The sequence below is a fragment of the Phoca vitulina genome, unplaced genomic scaffold (assembly GCF_004348235.1).
Source record: "Phoca vitulina isolate PV1807 unplaced genomic scaffold, GSC_HSeal_1.0 scaffold43, whole genome shotgun sequence".
Lineage (NCBI taxonomy): Eukaryota > Metazoa > Chordata > Mammalia > Carnivora > Phocidae > Phoca > Phoca vitulina.
The window spans coordinates 1,223,427-1,244,543 of record NW_022589746.1 but is presented as its reverse complement, the minus strand read 5'-3'; the positions used below and the strand labels follow the sequence as shown (position 1 = coordinate 1,244,543).

Below are 21,117 nucleotides of genomic sequence, written 5' to 3'. Positions count from 1 at the left end.
CAGGGGGACATCTACGGAGGGGGACGTCTACGGCGACGAGAAAGGCGTCCGGGGTCCCCAGCTCTGCGGGGCTGCGCCGGGTCGCCCTCTCCCGAGCCCCGCGAGCGCAGAGGGGCTGGGTGCGCCCCGTGCCCTGGGGAATCGGCTGGGAGGCCCGGGGAGGGGAGCGGGGGCCCGAGCCGAGGTCCAGGCAGAGGAGCAGGAGGGGCGGGAGCCCCCCTCGGTGCCCGGCCGGCCACGTCCGAGCAGGCGGTCTGCAGCCGGGCAGGGGGCGCGTCGGGGCGGGAGGGGCCGGCGGGGAAGGGGAGTCGGGGGCTCGAGGGGAGGGGGGGTGGCCGGGCCCGGGCAGGGCGCCCCACTCACCTTCCTGCCGGCGCCGCCGCCCGCGCCCGCGGCCAGCGCGGAGCCGCCCCCCGAGTACATGTAGTAGGCGATGCCCAGCACCCACAGGAAGGCGAAGCAGAGCAGCATCCGCGAGCGCCGCCGCATTCTCCCCTCTCGGCCGCCGGCCGCGGCCGCCGCTGCTCGCGAGTGCTGCCTGGGGCCGGCGCGGGCGGGGAGCGGGGCCGGGGGAGGAGCGGAGGAAGGGGAAGGGCGCGGCGGCGGCTCCTCCTCCGGCGCGGGCTGCTGCTCGGCGGCGGCGAAGGCGGCGCGCGCCCGGCGCCCGAGCTCCGCCCCGGGCCGGGAGCGCGGCGCGGCGCCCGAGCAGGAAGCGGCGGCCTCGGAGGCGGCGAGCGGGTCAGGGAGCAAAGGGCGACCAATCGGCGGCGGCTGCGGGGGCCGGGGCGCGGGCCGGAGGAGGGGATTACCGCGTCTCCATGGCGGCAGCACGCGGGGGTGAGGGTGGCGGGGGGGATTCCGCCGGGAGGGCCTCCGCGGGACCGGGCCTCGGCACCGCCCCGCTCCGGCCGCCGCCCCGCCCCCTCTGCGTCCTCCCCGCCGCTGCCCCTCCGCCCCCGTGAGTGACAGGTGGCTGCCCGGGACCGCGCGGAGCGCGCGCAGACGTGCGCACACACACGTGCACACGCACCCGAGACCCTGGCGGTCCCTGCTGCCTGGCGCCGCGCCGCCGAGGCTGTCACCTCTTGGGTCCCGGGTGTTGGGGACCGCCTCAGACCCTTAACGGCCTCGCTCTTACTGGCCGGCCCACCTGAGTGTTTTGGTGCAAACCCGCCTCCTGGACCCGACTTCTGCAGTTTTCTTACTAATCTTGCAGCGAAACATCCCCGATCCCCAGCTGTCAATTTTATGTAATTATTTAGTCAGAGATGGGGGCCCACAGGTAGAATAAGAGAGGTCAAGGGAATATTTTTCCGAGAATGGACAGCCCTGAATAGCAGGATTCTTTTGTTTTATTTTGTTTTTAATAAACATGAAAGAGGAAGAAGGGACGTAATATATTTTTTTCAATCTTTTCCTTTTAATTTGTTGCTTTCTTAAAAGAAGAAAGAAGAGTTAACACATAAACATCTCAGGAAGACACATCTATCTCGTAACAGAATCTGTGTAACCTTGACGATGCCCTTGCCCCACACACGCAAAGTTTCCCGTACTCCTAGGAAAGAAAGAGATGTTAGTTGGCACTTGGTATTTCAAAAGTGATTTCAGGAGCTTCCCAGTCTGGAGGATAATGGCAGCTGTCTGAATCTCAATCCCTACTCACATCTTCAGCAAAATACAAACACCAACAAGCCTTCAGCACCGCTAGGAGAGGGAATGCCGAGGCTGTGAACTGAACTTCTAATTACTTCTTAAGTAGAAGAAAGAAAAGACATCAAATTCCAGCAGAGCTCCCTCGGCTGTTGCCAAGGACTTAAGTGAAGTCCGGGCTTAAAGCCTCTACAAAGAGAAAGTCCAACACCAAGAACTAAAACTGAACACAGGTCGGGTACTTAACAGGGAAGAGGTTTGAAAGAGAATGGGACAGGAGGTGGCAGCCTTGAAGAAGCCTTGCTTCTGGGAAAAGTCAAATAAATAAAGAAAGGGTAATGCCCTTTGGAGGCCTGGTAGTGAAGGGAAAGAAGGAAGTAAAAAGGGCAAATTAAAGATCCTACAGAAATAAAAGACAGTCAGTCCCTCCCCCAGACACTGTTATCTATTAAAAACTTCACTTCACTCTACAGATAGAAGAGAACATTCTTGAAGTGGGAACCCTGTGTCAAAATTCCTAGTAACAGAATAACATCAGATTGACTGCATGCAAAGCTACCATAAAAAGAAAACAAAAAAGGAATCACATTTCTTATGATAAAAAAAAAAAATGAATCCTAACATTTTCAGCCGATGAAAATACACACACACACATAAAACCAGGAAGCAGGAGAAACTGTAACACCAAGATCAAACTACCTAACTGACCAAAGCATCATGTATGTGGACCTGTGCACACACACAGACATACATATATGCATACATATAGACAACTGCAATCAGAAATTCAAAAACTAAGAACAGACTAGACAAAAATTAGGAAGAAATGTAACAAAAGTTGATCAAATTCAGGAAAGAAATTGGTACTCTCTGAGAAACAAAGAATAATTATAAAATGCCCACGGGAGAATATAGTCAAATAAAGATACGTAAAAAGACTCTTCCCGCCATCTTTCCGTGCGGCCATAATGGTGTGCATGAATGTCCCGGCAGATGCTCTCAAGAGCATTAACAATGCTGAGAAGAGAGGCAAATGCCAGGTTCTTATTAGGCCGTGCTCCAAAGTCATCGTCCTGTTTCTCACTGTGATGATGAAGCATGGTTACATTGGCGAATTTGAAATCATTGATGATCACAGAGTGGGGAAAATTGTTGTGAACCTCACGGGCAGGTTAAACAAGTGTGCAGTGATCAGCCCCAGATTTGATGTACAACTGAAAGGTCTAGAAAAATGGCAGAATAACCTTCTCCCGTCCCGCCAGTTTGGTTTCATTGTACTGACAACCTCAGCTGGCATCATGGACCATGAAGAAGTAAGACGAAAACACACAGGAGGGAAAATCCTGGGATTCTTTTTCTAGGGATGTAATACATACTTGCAAATAAAATGCTTCAATGGAAAAAAAATATGTAAAAGGACACTGAAGGATGGCAAGAAAATAATCAAGAAATTGAAAATAAGATAAAGAAAGAAGCAAAAAGTATTCAAAGAGAAGTGGTTGAAATGAAAGGAAAGAAGAACCAAACTACATAGAACTGGAGTCCTCAATAGAAACACCAGTGAAGCAGAAAACAACAACAACAACAACAACAACAAAACAAACAAAAAAAGAAACTGTAATCTCAGATGTAATATTCAACATAACTACATCATGATGGATAATGCTGTATGGCACATTTGAAAGTTATTAAGAGAGTAGGTCCTGAGAGTTCTCATTACAAGGAAAACAACACTTTTTTTTTTCTTTCTGTATCTATGAGGTGATGGATGTCAACTTTATTGTGCTCCCCATTTCGCAATATATGTTAGTCAAGTCATTATTCTGTACAACTTATACGGTGCTTATACAGTTAGGTCAATTATGAAATTAAAACTGGGGGAAAGCTGTAATCCCAGAAAAGAATTCAGAAATAAGAAAAAATTTAAATTGTGTATCAAAAGTAACTTCCAAGTACCCTGAAAAACTGTTCTGGAATAATCAACTCCAAAACATATCTTAGTAAAACTATTGGATTTTAAAGGCATCAAGATCAAATTACTTATAGAGATCACAAATTTAGGCTGGCGTCAGACTTCTTAAGAACGACATACAAAGCAAGGCAACAATGGAGCGGCATTTATCAGAAACTCAATGTGAGAAAATACCAGCCAAGGATTTTTGTGTGCAGCTATAAACAAACAGAAAGGAACTGAGTGCAAAAATTCAGAGACCATTATATGCCTTTCCTGGAGAGTGGGCTTCCCCCATCCAAGTGAAAACAGAGGAAAGCCAGCAAAATGACTGATGGAGAGCAATTTATATATTTAATTGGTAGAAGAATAGTATGTAAGCATTATAATTTCTGGTAAAGTAAAACACCAACAACTAAAAGCAATTGAAGGAGAAGGGAGAGAGAAAAGAGAAAACAGAATCATATATCATTGACTATAAAAAGGCAATAGGTGGAAGTCAAAGGAGACCATATAAAATGCACATGCAGATGTTAAAAGGTCAAGAAACAAAGGAAAGAACTAAGGGTAACATAAAAATATAAAACTTGACCACAAAGCAAAATATATATATTCCTAGATATCAGAAACCCTGTTCTAAAACCCTAAGAGAAAAAATTTTAAAACAGCAAAGAATACATACCAGATAGTCGGAGAAAAAAACCCAACAGAGTAAGTATAGCATAACACACGTGGCAATTGTAAAAGAAAATAATATGACAGAGCTGAGATCAAACCATATCACAATATCATTTACAGAAGGGCTTAATTTGCCTATTAAAAGATTTTCAAGGGGCGCCTGGGTGGCTCAGTCAGTTGAGCATCTGACTTGATTTCAGCTCAGGTCATGATCTCAGGATCCTGGGATTAAGCCCCGAGTCAAGCTATGCACTCAGCAGGAAGTCTGCTTGAGGATTCTCTCTCCCTCCCCTCTGCTCCTCCTTCTGCTCATTCTCTCTCTCTCTCTCAAAAAAATAAATAAATCTTAAAAAAAAAAAAGATTTTCAAATCTGTTTATAAAAGAATACCCAAATTGAGGGGCACCTGGATGGCTCAGTCACTTGAGCATTGGACTCTTGGTTTAGGCTCAGGTCATGACTCAGGGTCCTGAGATGGAGCCTCAAGTTGGGCTCTGTGCTCAGCATGGAGTCTGCTTGAGATTCTCTCCCTCTGCCTCTCCTCCCTCAAAAGAAATAAATAAATCTTTAAAAAAAAAAAAAAAAGGAAAGAAAACCAAAATCTAAAAAAAGCAGGAGCTGTGATCATAATATCAAAGTAGAACAGGCCAAAGAACATGGAAGAAGGACAATTTATAACCAGAACTTCAAGTCCTGATGAAGGCATATCAGTTGTATATCAGTTAGGATTTGATCAGAGCAGTAAAACCATTATTAATGTTATAGAGTAAGGAACATAAGATAGGGTTTAAACTTTGTACAGTGTTGGGGGTAGAAAAAAAGTCGATGGAAGTCTATTTCCATTGTGTGGCAACAGGTCTGAAGTCACTGTAGCTTTCAGACCTAGCAGTCAAAAAAAAAAAAAAAAATTGCTAGATGCGGCAGTCTGAAGTCATTGAAGTCACTGAACTTTGAGGATGTGAGGCCAAGGAAATAAACCAGTCACAGGAAGACAAATACTATAGGACTCCACTGATATGAGGTACCTAGAGTAGTAGAATTCCTAAGTACAGAGCTTCAGTTTGGGAAGATGAGAAAGTTCTGGAGATGGATGGTGGTGATGGTTGCACAACAGTGTGAATGTACTTAGTGCCACAGAGCTATATACTTAAAAATGGTTCAAACGGTAAATTTTATGTATATTTTACCTTAATTTGAAAAAAGACATGACAAATTGGACAGAATTATTTCCATACGTATCATAGATAAAGGGGTAATATCCTAATATTATACTTATATCCTAAGTATAAGGAACTTAGACATTGAGATGGGCAAAACACATAAAAAGACAATTCACAGTAAAGATCTTAAGTCTGTAAACATATGAAAAGATGCTCAACTTCACTCATAGTAGAGTTGCAAATTAACACTACAGAGAAACTATTTATCCCTCTCCCCACCCCACAAAATTCAAAAGCTTGACAAAACACTTTTGGCTGGACTTTAAGAAAGAATAAGGAAGACTTCTGTGAACAGATATGGAGTGACTTCCAGGGTATGTTATTAAATTTAAAAAAGCAAACTGCGACAGAGTATATATTATATGCTATTTTTTGTAAGAAATAAGGGAAAATAAGAAAACATACAAATATCTGCTTTTTTTGGCAACACACACACACACACTCACACACATACAATAATGATATACCAGAAAACAATGAAATGAGTTACCTATAAAGGGCAAGAGGATAACGTAGAGGGGACAGAAGGAGTGACGCCTCCCTGAGTACACCGTTTTCCTAGGTTTGACTTTTGGAAACATGTTATGTCCTCCAAAAAGTAAGATAAAACCAACAAAGATGGGAGGCCCTAAAAATGTAATCCAAAGAGAAAGACCTGAACCCAACTATATTGCAAATGAATAACATAACCACACTGCAAGGGAGTAAAAGAACTAATATGCACACCTTTTGAACAAAGTACTTGGGTTATATAACCTCAGCCTAGAAAATGAAAGAACCTCAAGCAATTTTTGAACTCTTCCTTATGTGTTTTTCATAGTGTTGTGGTGTGGCAATTAAACTATTTTATGCATATTGTGCAACTGAGCATATAAGAAAATGTATTGCTGGGGAGTCTGCTTCTCCCTCTGCCTGCCACTCCCCCTACTTGTGTACTCTCTCTCTTTCTCTCTGACAAATAAATAAATAAAATCTTAAAAAAAAAAGAAAGAAAATGTATTGCTTTGGGGAGCTAGGGTTTTCACTGTGAAAGAAGGGAGATATGATACCGAATGATCTATAATGAAAGACAAGGAAAGGGTGAGGAAGGCAAGGAAGATTCTTGTGGAGTAGATTTGGAATCAGAATTAGCAGTATGAGCTGTAAATATGTACATATATATTTATACGTATACACACATGTGCATGTTCCCTAGATCTGTCCACTGAGAAGATCCCAGAGCAATGATACCTCAATAGCAATGAGCACATCTTGCAACCAGATCTTGGTTTCTAACACCACTCTCCACCGTAAGAAGATTTCCTTGGAAAGATGATTGATTCAATGACCGGAGCCTAGAAGGTACTAATGAGCCTAGAAGATCTTGTTGTAATGGAAGGTAAGAAATAGTGGTGGAGGAATGTTAAAACATCACAGGAGCCAGCTTGAAGGGCCCCCACTGGCTAAATCTAAACATATATGTATCAAAATAAATATTGAATAAATTAGGAATCTTTGAGTACATGCTGATAATAAATAGATAACCAAATGAAGGAGATGGGAGAGATCTTTGTTCCCAGGAAAAGCCAACTGATAAATGTGAAGGGAAGGGTGAAATTGAAAATCACCGTCTTGCAACCATCCCAGTAGAGATTGGTTGGCGAAAGGGGAGTTTGATATCAGGAGGATATTTACAGCATCTTCAAATATCTTTCAGTAGGATACTTATTCGTTGCAGAGGGAATGGAGTAACTGTATAGAGGAGAAACTGGACAATACCTTGACCAGGTGATCAAAGTTAACATCACTCATGAGAGTCAGATGGATATCCTGTGTCTGCAGATGCCCAGAGAAGGACATTTCACAGTTTTGGTATTCTGGCCAAGGATTCATAACTTGAATCTAATAATGAATAAATATTGGAAAAAAAGCAGAATTCAAGAACAGTCTGTAAAATAACTGGTCTGTATTCTGTAGAGACGTCACTATTATGAGAGACAAGGAAAGGGCGAAGAACTATTGCAGATTAGTGGCCCTAATGAGACATAACTAAATGCAATGCATGATCCTGTGTCGGGGACCAAAGAACGCTGTGGAGGACATGAATAGGACAATTAACAAAACTGGACTATGGACCATAGATTAGGAAACAGTATCATGTTACCTACTATAGCACGCCTTAGTGAATCACACGGTGTTGCACTTTCTGATGCTGATAATTGCACTATTGTCCGTCACACAGGGGGATTCTCGTTCTCCGGAAATGCGAATGGAAAGATCAAAGGTTCAAGGAGCAAGATAGAACACAAGTTACTCCCAAAAGGTCAGAAGAAACAGACACAGAGGATAATGCAACCAATATGGCAAAATATTAGAAAGTGGTGAGTCTGGGTGAAGAGCATATTGGTGTCATTTTGCAGATTAGGGAAGGTATAGAAGCCTGAAATCATTTGGCTAAAGCTCTTACAACCCTGGACTCTAAACTCCATGCATCTCTTTTCCCTAGGCAGCCGGCACAACACGTAGCTCCTTCTTTCCATTTCTTTTACCTTTGCTTCTTTTCCTGCCACACCTCCACTTGCACTTTCAGCCACTTGTGCATGGTTTCTGTATTTTTATGGGTAATGAGCTGAGTAGCAAAGTCTCCGTAAGTGTTGACTTGCCCTTTATTCAGCCCCCGGCACCATACAGCACTGTGGCTGCCATTTATCAATGTAAGATTTTCATGCTGGAAGCCCTTAGGGCTTTTTTCTTGACTGTATAGTACAGTATGAACAGCTACATATTTGTAGCAACACATAAATATAATGTAGATATTTCTCCTGCCAGTTTGCCGTGCTGGTTACTGTTGTCAGAAATGTCAGGAGCCCTGTACAATTTAGTGATACTTGTGTCTTTATACAATGGAAACTTTTTTTATAGTCTGATAGCTCCATTTTCCTTTGCCTCAAATATTTGAATGAGGGCAAAATACCCAACTAAGAGAGAACAGAAAAGCAAAATTATTACACCTTCAATAAGACCAAAATATTAAACACTAAGATTGGATTCTCAGAACTCTTCCTGACCCCTTGCCAAATTTTGAAATGTGTTTACACAGAGGCTTTTGTCAAAAGGGGAGATTAAAGAACACTGCTCAGGTCCCGTCAGAGTCCCAGGACCCACCACAGGCTGGCTTTAATGGGAAAGGACACTTTGAAGTAGAACACTTCCATCCATTGCGACTCAAGGACTACTGTCCCTGAAAGGTGCCACTCTTAGTGACAGAAGCTCAAACCCCGCATACCCCGTGGAGACATGTGGTAACCACCTGCCACAATCTTCCCAGAAATTTCCTGACTTGCATTGCGACTGAGAAATAATTCATCAATGTGATTTAAGTTAAGGAATTCAATTGCCCTAAAAATATAAACATTAATGATGTGCTTACTACATGCCAGGCACTGTTCCAAGTGCCATTCGTGTATTATTTTATGCGATTATTATTAATCTTTCGCAACAGCCTGATGAAGCAAATGTCATTATTATTCTAGTTTTATGTGGAGGAGCAACACTGTTACCGTTCCTCGCCCAGGCAGCTCCGAGGGCTGCAGAGCCTGGGAATGTGAGTGACAAGGAAACATTTGGCCACACCACAGGCAAAATGGGTCACCTGGAGGGATAGGGCTGGGCCTGATGAAAATAGCACAGCAGGGACTTGGGGGATGCTGGAGACCTTCTGGCTGGTGATCTGGGTGCTGCTTACCGGCCGTGCTGTGTGTGGAAACAGTTAATGGGTTGTACACCTATGATGTATGCACTCTCTATATGAAATTATACTTCAGTAAAAACAACAACAACAACAACAACAACAACAACAAACCCTCAGGATGAAGAATCACTGACTTCCTTTCAGTCTCCATAAATGCTCGGTGAAACTCGCCCCCTCTCATCAGCCTCTGTCTGGAGCGACCGCGGCCCAGCTACTTCCTGTCACCGCTTCCTTTCCTCGCCTGCCCTGCAACCCACGCTGCTGGAAACATCCCCAGAAACCTCCACACCGCCTCCTGGGCTTGTGGACACGGAGCTCCTCACCTCACATTAGGGGAGCGGCAAGCCATTAAGGGTGATGAACAGGCCACCAGGGCTGCTCACACACCTGACTCTCGCTGTTCATCTCATGGATCCTTCTGCCTGGGGCCTCGTCCCAGCCTCTTGTGCTCCAGACGTGGGGAGAGGAGCTCCAGAAGAGAGCTGGGATGTCAGCACCATAGTCCCTCATTCCCCATAGCTCTTTTCCCCCTTAAAATGCTTGGGTCGTAGGCCACACGGGCCTGGGGAAAAAGGCTTGTTCGTGGCTTCGAATTGACCTCCAGCCCCTCCAAGTTCTCTCTGCCAATGCTGTGTTGTCAGCTGGAAGGTGGTGTTCATGTTCCCAACTCCCCCTTTTGTACATCCCTTTACCCAAGACTCCCAGGAAGCCTGCCCCCCACCCCCGTGGCTGTGCCCCTAGCGCCCCCTGTAATACCACCTCTGTTAATGCCCGTGCACTTGAGAGCTGCCCCAGGACGCAGGGGTGCAGGGTCAGGACAGCTGAAGGCTGCCTGGCCCCTTGCCCTGCCCAATTCCCCAGGGATGACAAAGACCCAGTTCCTTTCGTTTTGGTACACTCTGCTCTGATAGCCTTTCCCTGCCTATGCCCCAGAGAGCGAGGAGAAGCCTCTGGATGAAGGGCAGATGCTTCCCTAACTTCAGATACCTCTGCCCCTCCTCCCCTGTGGATGAGCTCCCTTCCTTTCTGATGAGCTTCTTCCTGGGAGGCCTCTCAGTTCATTGGGTAAATGAACTCCCAGGTGCCTGCTCCAGCAGCCCCCCAGATAGCTCTGGGTTCCAGGGTGAATCTATCTCAGGCTCTACTAGACTCCTGCTGCGGATTTCACAGTGTCTTCCCACGCACCATCCCTCTGCGTTCCTCCTGAGGTAGGTAGGGCTCCGCTCATCTTGGAGGATGACCTGAGGCTCCAAGAACTCAGGTAAGTTATCCCAAACCATCCCCGGGCTTGTCGACAGCAGCACCAAGGGCAGAGCCAGGTCACCTCCCTCTAAAACCCCAGCCCCCTCCACCCTGCCTGCCCACGCCAGCCGCGGAGCCCCGAGATTGGCTCCAGTGCGCGTGGATGTTCTGAGGAAGTCTCTGGTTTATTTATAGTTTATACTCCACTCACTTCCAAAGATAATTGGAGTCATCTTACACAACCCACAAACACACATACATAAGATGTACAGAGAAGTGTTGTGTAGGCAGACCATGTCATGGGGGATTTTCCGTACTCCCTTCCCCCTGCCAGATTTCTAATCCTGGAGAGCTTTGTAAAAATATAATTTCTTGAGATTCCCATCCCAGACCTACTGAATCAGAATTGCCAAGAGATGAGCTGACTTGTACATAGTGTTTTTATTCCACAATACAAGGAGATAAAGGAGGCTAGAGACAGATTTAAGAGAGAATGAGATCATACGGTAGATAGCTGTATGGGCTAAGAAGCTCTAACGGCTATATGGGGCCCAGGGCAGCCCTCAGTGTCCCAAAACAACACTTCCTTTGCCCCTGTTGAGGATGGACACGGCCTGTTCTGGAAACAACCCATCTTTGGGGCCCAAATAGCCCTTTATCATCCAAGAACCAGACAATGCAACTGTGTTCTATGAACTACAGGACCTTACCATACCTGTCAAACCCAAGGAATCTATAAGGAACAAGGACTAGAATCCAGTTTTGGAGAAAGCAAAGTCATTGTGTGGTCCAAAAGCAAACCTCTCCAACTTAAGAATAAACAAAAGGACATTGGATTCTATTTCCAAATGATTATTAATTTTTAGCTGTGATAATGCTGCTGTGGTTATATATAGAAAAATGTCCGCAGTCTTAGGAGATGCAGGAAGCATTTAGAAGGTGAAGTGTTATGATGTCTGCAACTGACTTTCAAAATAGCTGCAACAAAGTTTTTATATTTACAGAGAGAGTTATAAAAATATAGGCATAGATATACCTATGATATATAGAGAGAAATATATGGAGAGAGAGAGAGAGAAAAACAAATGTAGAAAAATGCTAACTGTGGAACCCAAGTGGAATCCAGCATACTGGGGTTATTGTTCTATTCTTCCAGCTTTGTCTCTATTTAAAATTTTTCAAAATGAAAAGTTGGGAGAAAAAGAAAGAATAATGGACAAATGAAGGAGAACTGGTGAGCTGGTGAATAATTGCCGTGAAAATAATCACAATTTTTCCTGGGGAAAAAAAATCCCAGACATTGTAGCCAGACAGAAACATCCGGCATGCTTGGCTGGCTGTCAGTCGATCAATTATTCAACAGGTGTTTATTATAGGTCTGTGCTGGGTCTAGAACTTCTCTAAACAGTGAAAGGGAAATGAAGTTGTACACCATGGGGTTCTTGTTCTTCAGGCCCTAATGATTAAATTCCATTTCATGAAACTTTTTTTGCTCTGGGTCTAATTCCTTGGGAGATTCTAAAAAAGCACCTAAGTTATACCTCTGTGAGCAAAGACTTCTCAGTCCCAGGAAGAATGTCCTTGTCCGAAACTTCACCAGAAAGAGTATTCCTCTTCTTCCAGGATGTTCCAGGATGTCAGAAAAGAGAGATTATACTAAGAAAATTCCTGAACCAGCTCCCAAATAGGGCCACATGTTCTGGAAACGTGACCTGCTGTGTCTGGAAACCCTAGGAAGAGCTGGGTCAACATTAAGGACTAATGGAAGCAAGGTCTGACCTCAAAGGGGATGAGGGACGCAGCGAGCCCAGGGGAGAAGAGAGCTCGAGAGAGGCCTAAAGGGCCTGTAGACACAATGAGGATGGCCCATGAGAGAGGGACACAGCCACGGCCCGTCCCCCTCCGAGGACCAGCAAGGAGCAGGGATGGCGGGCAGTGAGGAAGTCACCGCAGGGCAGGTCGGACCAGCTACGGGATCCGTTTAACAAGCCTAGGGGTAATTTCAGGGGTATTTTTGCTTCAAAGGGTAGAGGGAGGGAGAACATTTCTCCCCATGAAGATGATTGATAATTCCTGAACATTTCATTGAGTAACTGGGGATCAAGATTTTCAAGTACAAACTCCTCCTGAGCTCACAGTCCCCTGTTACCCAAAGACATTTTCAAGTCTGTGCTTCATTCCAAGGTCTGTTCTAGATTCCTGGAACACACTGAGGAAGAACACAGAGGAAAATCTCATAGCGTCTAGTGTCGTGTATACAACCATTCATCAGTGCACATGAAGGACAGGCTCCCAGACCCATCTGTTCCAGACGAGGCTGTGGGAGCGGTGAGCTGGGGGTACATCCTGAAGAGTCACCCGAGGAGCCTGAAGATGGCGTTGCCAAGGCCCAAGTCCAGGTGAAGAGACTCCAGGCTCAGGCACAAACCTTCCAGGCTGCTGCCACCCCCTGTGATGGGCCCTGTCGACTTCAGCATCTGTGGAGACAAACAGAAACTGCGCTGAAGTATTTCTGACATGCAGCTGTAAGCAGGCAGCTCTGCTTAGAATGATTTATGAAGATGTTTTGTTTTTATTTTTGCACATAGTTGACTTTGAGTGAATGAGTCTTGTTCCTGAGGAATTTCTAATCAAGGTATTGCTGTATAAAACAGCCTTTACCCTCAAGGAACTTATGGCCTTGCTTGAAAGACAGAGCACGCACCCGTGGAATAGATAGGAAGGCCATAAATAAGGTGACAAAATGCGGGGTATGGACAATTAAGGGGTCAACAGAAAATTTAAAATGCAATATACATGATCGAGAGCAAGCCAGGTTTCTACCCGAGTCTCTTTTGGATTTCCGAATGAGAAAAGGTTCACTGTGCTTAATCTCTTGCTGTATTGATCTGGCTTTAAATCAGAAGCTGCCCTTGGTTGCCGTTATGAGAAGTCAGAGAAGCGACACCCACGTCCGTGAGAGACGCACATCAAACTTGATCCAACAGGCTATGGTGGGGAACAAGATAGACCCAAAGCAGCGTGTTTAAAAGATTAATTTAATAGATGATTCCAGGATGCACTGGGGTGAAGAGGACCATTCCCCACCTTGGGATGGCAGACGGCACCTGCGGAGTGAGGATGTTTCCAAAGGGAAGGAGGCTCGGTGTGAAAGATGCCTCCGAAGCCTCACACTTCAGGGAATGCAGGGCAGTGGTGGATGGGCTTATAGGAGAGTTCTATTTCTTCCTTCAACCAATATCTATTGGGCACATGCTTGGGGCCAGGCACTGTTCTAGGAACTTGGGTTACATCTGGGACAGAACAGACTTAGGTTCCCTCTGGAGTTTCTGTTCTAGCAGATGAGGGAGGGGTGGGACAGGCACTAGACATTGCACATAATCAGTAAGTAAACAGTATGCCGGGAGGTAGGAGATGCACTGGACACAGGCCAGCAGAGCAAGGGAAGGGTGAGTGATGTGCGTGCACAGTGGATGGTCAGGCAGGCCCCGTGGAACAGGTGAGATCCAAGCCTAGAATGAGGGGAGGTGAGAGAATTAGCCAAGCAGGTACCTGGGAGAAGGGGATCCCAAGCAGGAGCCAGAGTGGCCAGTGCAAAGGCCCCGGGGCAGGAGCTAAACCGGCCCGCGAGATGAACCCAGGAAAGTCAGTGTTGCTGGAACAAAATGAAAGTGAAGGAAAAGAGGTCACAGATGGGCCAAAGGTTGCAGCCGAGTTGAGAATGTAGGGTCCCATGGGCTATCATAAGGATTTTGCTTCTATTTTGAGTGAAACAAAAAGCCTCTGGCAGTGGCAGGGCAGGGGGGCGGGGGGATGGTTGGGGCAGAAGAGTGACATGGTGTGGCACTGACCGCTATGTTGAGATTTGATTGTAGGGGCGGGGTCAGAAGCAGGAAGATCTTTCAGGAAGGGACAGAGACAGGATGGTAACTCAGACCAGGGTGGGAACAGAGGAGGAGGCCAGAGGTTCAGCCTCTAGATGGTTTGAAGGTAGAACCAACAAGATTTCCTGTGAGGCGGGAGGTAGGGTATGGGAAGAAAAAAGCAGCTAAGGCTGATCCCAAGGATTTGGCCCTGAGTCCCTGCAAATCAGGAGCTGCCTGGCCGAGAATGGAAGGTGGCAGCCAGGGCTGGTTCTTGAGGGACGGTCAAGAGTTCATTGTGGGATGTGTGGAGTCTGAGCCATCTCCGAGACTCCAAGTGAGGAAGTCAAGAGGCAGTAAGATGCATGTGCCTGGAGTGTGGGAGAGACGTGTGGGGAAGAGAGACATCTGAGGGGCTGGGTGCGGGGAGGGCGTGTAAAGATGGCGGAGAACACCAAGAGGTAGGCCAAGGACCGAGCTCTCTCTAACATTACTTAAAAATTAAACACAGTAAAATACACTGTATGTCTAGCATGCAAATAAAGAGAACGGGAGGACGGGAAACGGAGGGAGAGAACTGAATGGACATTTTGGAGTTTTGCTGCAAAGAGGAGCAGAGAAATGGGGTGATTGGTGAGATAAGGATCAAGAAATGAACATTGTGTTTGAGGAAGGGGAGCTTGTGAAGGGGACCAGATTGGACAGCGAGATGACTTTGAGTCTGAGGAGATGGCAGGCCATCTGCTGAAAATGCCGGTCACTGTCAACAGCGTAGGGCCCGCTGAGAAAGGCCATCACACGGGTGAGCCCACTGGCACCTGCTCAGCCGATCTGAGTCTTGCTTGGCCATAGATCCTGATGGTTAAAACCAGAAATAGACAAGACTGCTTACCTCATGCGCTAACTAAACCCCTCGTGCTTATTTCTTGTCACACTTTCTTTAGGCACTGATGAAGGTGTTTTGCAATGACTGGAACTTCCCAACCTCCAGAGCAGCAAAGCCCTGATAGCAATGAAATGCCTGGAAGACCACCCCCCACACGTCCGCTTCCCTGCCCGTGACCGTGGGCTGAACACGTCCTGCCCTGCAGCCATGATCACGCACTCTCTGCCTGTTGTCTCACACATACCCCCTGAGCCTCTCCCATAAAGCTCTAGATGTCCATCCTGCAGGCGGAAAGGTTGGCAAGGGCTTGAGCCTGCCACCTCCCCTGGCTGCCGGCAGCCGAAATAAATTTCCCTGTTTCTCCTGTCCAAACCCTCATCTCATGAATCGTTGGCTTCTCTTGCGATGAGTGTATCCGAGTTTGTTTGGCAACTCTGTTGGCCAACCCAACCAAGAGCTATGGCTCTGATTTGTCCAGCCCCTGGGGTTCCCTGGGATAGAGCAGTCGGCCTCGGCAGCGTTCCGGGGCTCACCTGTGCCTTTCCTTAGTTCGAGGCTGTGATAGATGGGTCCCTAACATGAGGGAGGGGCCGAAGCGAGTTAAAAATGAATAGAGACACTGGAAGGAATGCCTGGCCTGCGGAAGGAAGTCGAGGGGTGAGAGGGGGCCAGGGGAGCCTCAGCAAGAGACGTTAGCCATGTGTGTTGAAGTTCAGGGACAGGGGTTCCTTCAAGGGGCAGACACTGGCCTCTGGAGGAAGGTATGAGCTAGCCCTAGGCCAGGATGGAGACCTATGGCGTTCGGTCGGCTGGGGCTGCCATGACAAACCACCACAGACTTGGGGCTTCAACAAGTCATTCAGCAACAGTTCTGGGGGCTGGAAGTCCAAGGTCAAGGTGTCGGCAGGCGTGGCTCCTTCTGAGGCCTCTCTCCTCGGCTTGCCCACAGCCGGCTTCTCCTTGTGTCCTCATGTGATCTTCCCTCTGTGTGTGTCTGTGTCCTAATGTCTTCTTATAAGGACACCAGTCCCATTGGATCAGGGCCCACACCAATGACCTCGTTTTACCTTAATTACCTCTTAAAAAGCCATGTCTCCAAACACAGTCACATTCCAAGGAACTGGGAATTAGGGCTTCAGTGTACAAATTTTGGGGTGACATAATTCAGCCCATAACACATAGAGATTAGATTAGATCACATTCCCTCTTGAGATGGTAAAGCTAGTGTCAGCATAAAGCTGCATTTGAGCTAGGAGCAGATGTTGTCAGCTAAATCTCCCCACCAAATTAAGAGTAAAGCCAAGAGCAGCAATGGTTAGGGCTACAATAAACAGAATCCTCTCTGCTTAGGCAGAAAAGGGAAGGTCAGGAAATGGGGCCAGGCTCCAAAGGAAGTGGTTTTCAGAACTGAGATTTCCACGAGACCTGGCTTCCCTGCCCCTTCCCAGAGCCCCCGGTTCTGCCCATTGCTTCATTTTTCTCTCAAAAACTTCTGCACTTCAGGGCTGATGAGGCCAGGCCCAGCCTCACATGGCTCCCCAGTCCTACCACCTACAGATTGCTGGGATGCTCTCTGAGGTTCAACTCCTGAGCCCCAGGAATTGAATGTTTGATTGGCTGGATTGAGTAAAATGTATCTCCCTCTCCAAACCACTAAGGTCTGGGGGTCAGGTGGGGCACCATGGAAAACCCTTCCAGGCTGCTAGTGGAGAGGGCATGCGCAGGCCCACCCAGGCGGCTACTCGAGAAGGTAAGGGGTGGGCTGGGTGGGGAGGGAGGAGTCAGAGCTGGGGGCTTGCAGAAAGCCAGAAGTAGCCCGTGTTGGATGAGATGAGAACAAGGGAAGCCAAAACTGGGTGTGAATGGCTATGGGAGTGAGAATCAGGAACACACAAGAAAGTGAAATTTCCCCAGAGAAGGACAATTTAGGCCAGGTAATGTTCTGTTGAGTGTGATTGCACATAATGAAGCAGAACAATAGGGAAATGAGTGAGGCCTCAGACACTTTCGAGGGGCTGCTACAAATAACTTATTTTCATATTGTTCCTTTCATGGGCTTCAAATACATCCGGCAACTTCAGACAACTTAATTTTTTCTGTACGGAGTGAAGAGGAAAAATGCCCCACAGTTTGTGTCTATCGAATAGTTCAGCCCAAATGCAGAAACCAATCCAGTCTCGAATGAAATGAATCTGCCCAAAGATAGGAATTTTGGAAATATTCAAACCTTTAAAAATTACTGACTTTGTTTTTGATGATTGAAATTTAACAAATAAGACTAGTTCTGCCACCTGTCTCGGCCTCTCTAACCCATCCAAGGCAAAGAGCCACAGGTGACAAATCTTTTCTTACTGGGCCTTGTCTTACTTCCCATGAGACCATGGGTGAGCCACACTCTCTTGGAATCTTAGTTTGCTTGTCTCGAAAAAGGGTATCATAACACCAGTCCTCCTGCCTCTTTGGACTGCCTGAGACTTGCCTGGGGCTCACCAGACACCGTGTGTGGAAGGATTTTGCAAAGAGCAGAGCTAATCTGTCCTTCAGCTCACCTGCCCCTGAAGGGAGGTGCATGACACCCTCCTGGGTCTTGCTCTACAACCGTGGCTGTCGGTGGCCATGGTGGGCAGGGGCACGGGAAGCCCGTTCTCCTCCCTGGGCATTGCTGCAGTGCAGGCTGGCTGGCTGGCAGCCCAGGCCCCCTGAGGACTTGCCATGTCATATGGATTTCAGCAGCAACCGTAAGTGATGTTGACAGAACTCCACATGCTGAATGCTACAGTGCAGACAGTTCTATAAACGATTAGTGAAACCACCATCTTCTACGCCCTCGTTCGTTCGTTCAGGAGTTCACAGAGATAGAGATTCAGGGTCTTCTAGGTTTATTACCTTCTAGCCTGGACCTCGGTGCCAGAGTCCAAATACCATATTCACAGCAAGGTAGCGCAGCTCATTGTCATCAAGGTCAACAAGTTAAATCCACTGTTTCATTTAACAATTACAATGAATTTTGTTTCTCTCCCTTCTATCTATTCAACAATTTTTCATTCCTTTGTCCCCGGCACCCCACGGCAAAACGTGCTGGATCGGCAATCCTATGAGGAAAGCCTCAGACATATGGCCCCATACCCTTGTGAATAACATGAGGGCACTCACTCCCAATTCAGCTCAAGGGCTCACACAGAAGCTGCTAAAAGCCTCCTGAATCAGGCAGGATGCTCTGGCTGCAAGTCCAATTAGAATTGGCGAATAATGTTGTTCATGGACCTGGAAAGGATGGTGATGGTGGTTTACTGCATGTTTGTCAATCTTGGCTGCTCAAAATCCTTTCAACATACTCCCCGTGTTTTGGTCGTTGGCCACGTGGTGACTGCCACTTTGTCGATGGAGAGGCTCAGCCCCCTTGCTGCCTAGGGGGCCTGGGTTCCACCAATAGGCTGCACTCTCCTGCAGCTTCGACTGGGAAATAGGGTGACCAGCCATCCTGGTCTAGCTGGCACTGAGGGAATACGACACTTTCAATGCTAAAATTGGCCAAGTCCCGGGCAAACCTCACCAAATCGGTCACCCCGTCTGATGCTACCCACATGTGCAAACAGGCTGGGCTGGGGCATCCTGTTTGCTGGCCCGGGGCAGAGGTGGCATGGGGTGATGGTGGGAGCAGTTTCTTTTCATACTGGTTCTGCGGAGGAGCGTGCGCGCTTGTGTGTGTGTGTCTATGAAGGCAGCCTAGAGCCTCTTTCCAGCCCTTCTCTGGGCTTCTGACCATTCTCTGTGGTGTCACTTCCCCAATCTAGCTGGAGGAAGCTCGGTGACTGACAAGACACGGGGGGCTCATGCTTAGTGGATCACAGGCTCCATGGCATCAAATACGATTGCTATTTCTCCGATCAGTTGTCCAGCTCAGGCGGCTCCCCTGGGAGTTGTCGGGTGCCCGTCACATGCAACAAGGGCTGTGGATTTTTCTCACAGTTATCAGTGGGAGAGAGAGTGCTTCTGCCCCGGAATCCCAAGCAAGACTCCAGGAGTTCACCGTGATTGGGCTGACTCCGGCCATATTCCCCACCAAAACAATGACGGGGCTCAGGGAACGGAAGGTGCCAATTGGCTTCAGTTAAGTTAAATGTTTCCCAAAGGACACGGACTGTGCTGGCAGGAAGGAGATACCAGAATCAGAGTCACTTTTCTGTTAGGAAGTGGAAAGGTGGGGGGAAGGGGGGCTGGCGAGGCCAGAGCAAGTGTCATCACAGAGGGCTCTTGCCTTTGCTGCCTATGAAGGCTGAAGGTTCGGCTCAAACATGACCTCTCGCACAAAGCCTTCTGTAGACCCAACACGCAGGGATTCTTTCTCCTCTGGGCTTTCTTCTGCCTCTCAGCCACGGCATACTCACCTATATCATACATTCTTATTATACGGTGAATCTGCTGGTAGCTATGCATCTGCCCGACTGTACTGAAAAGAGCTGAAGAGACCAGGGCCCCCGCTTGCACATCTCAGGGTCCTCCTCCAGCTGTCCATCATTGCACACTGCCTTGCACCTGACAGAAGAGAGTGGCTGCTGAATGGAGAGCCCCTCAAAGTCCTCGATTCCATCCCCTCCTAGGTTGTCTGAAGCCTGGTCTATCAGAATCTCTGTTCTGTGACAACTTGCCCTATGAAAACATGAACAGCTCAACTCTTTATTTATGCATGTGTTTGTTAGTTAGTTAGTTACTTGCACGGTGCTGAGGACTCAGGCCTCTGGCTTTCTCCAAGTCCTCTTTGTCCCGTTGCTATGGCTTCTGCCCCATCTTTCATCAGTCACCATGGAGCATCCTCATCCTGGGAAGCAGATGCCCTTCCCTGCTCATTGAAGACCAAATGCAGTTGGATAGGAGAATGGTCAAGACATGGCTTTGATGTGGAAAGAGGCTCTCCACTTGGATCAACTAAGTAAGCAGTTTGAAGAAGAGGTGGTGTCTCATTATTGAAAAACTTCTCCCTGTCATATTCTTTCCTCGGTCGGGTAGGGGTGAAGAACAGAGAAGACGACATTTTTTTTTTAAGACACCTTTAATCAAAGAGAACTCGGTAGAAGGGCTGAAAGAGAAAACGTGTCATTTTTAAATGAGCAGGCCAGTTGTTTCAAAGGAAATTATTAGCATATTTCAAGAACAGCATTGGTAAAGCAGGTTGGAGAATGCAAAAGCAGGAAAATCACATGCCGAACGTTAAACAGAGATCAATCAGGTCTCGGTGCTGAAGGGGCTGGAGTCAGAGACATAATCAGCAGGTGTTTTCCATAATTATTTCTCGGTTTCACATGCAGCTGGCCTGATTGCAGAGGGGCCTAGGCATTTCCTCCTCACCTGAGGAGAGCCCACAGTCCCTCTTGAAAATCCCAGAGAAAGCAACAATGGGAAACAGGGAAGACAAAAATCCACACACCAACTTCCTTGTATCATGAGATGCTCTGTAATCACATAAGTTTGGGAAATGCTCCTTACTCCAAATTCCCTTGCTGGTATAGTACAGACATTGGCATATTAAAAGCCCTGAGAAGTCCTGCAGCAAAGGAATATGTTTAGCTACCTCTAATCCCGGATTTCTCAAGTGTATTTGACCAATTTTTTTTTACCCATAAAATGCCTGTAGTACTAGCATTTCATAGAACATAATTTGAGAAATATTGCCTTGGCCCATTTCCAGGTCACATTTTGGCCATCAGCTTCAGACCCTTCTCCTACCAAAACTTTCTCCATAAACCACTTTATAGTTTAAAATTGGACTTTCATTGTGTTCATGCTTCCCACATTCTAGGAGCAGCAGAGGATCCTAAATAGTGCAGTCAAGAGAGTGCCCAGACCCTACCTGCAATGAAGTTCTTCTTAAAAAGATCCTACAGGTTAGGCCCAGGGTCA

General features: G+C 47.1%; 2 protein-coding genes across 2 annotated transcripts in view; one reads left to right on the top strand and one right to left on the bottom strand.

Moving 5' to 3' along the window:
• The window catches only part of GALNT2 (polypeptide N-acetylgalactosaminyltransferase 2), a 183,429-nt gene extending 182,863 nt beyond the window's left edge, over window positions 1-566 (bottom strand). Inside the window, exon 1 of the mRNA XM_032430382.1 lies at window positions 364-566. Coding sequence (XP_032286273.1) covers window positions 364-489 — 126 coding nt within the window. The 5' untranslated portion in view covers window positions 490-566. The remainder of the gene's footprint in view (window positions 1-363) is intronic.
• Window positions 567-2,612: 2,046 nt separating this feature from the next.
• Window positions 2,613-3,046, top strand: LOC116648408 (40S ribosomal protein S15a-like). Its single transcript, XM_032430369.1, has one exon. It carries the CDS (start codon window positions 2,619-2,621, stop codon window positions 3,009-3,011), a length of 393 nt encoding a protein of 130 aa, XP_032286260.1. The 5' UTR covers window positions 2,613-2,618; the 3' UTR covers window positions 3,012-3,046.
• Window positions 3,047-21,117: the final 18,071 nt, after the last annotated feature.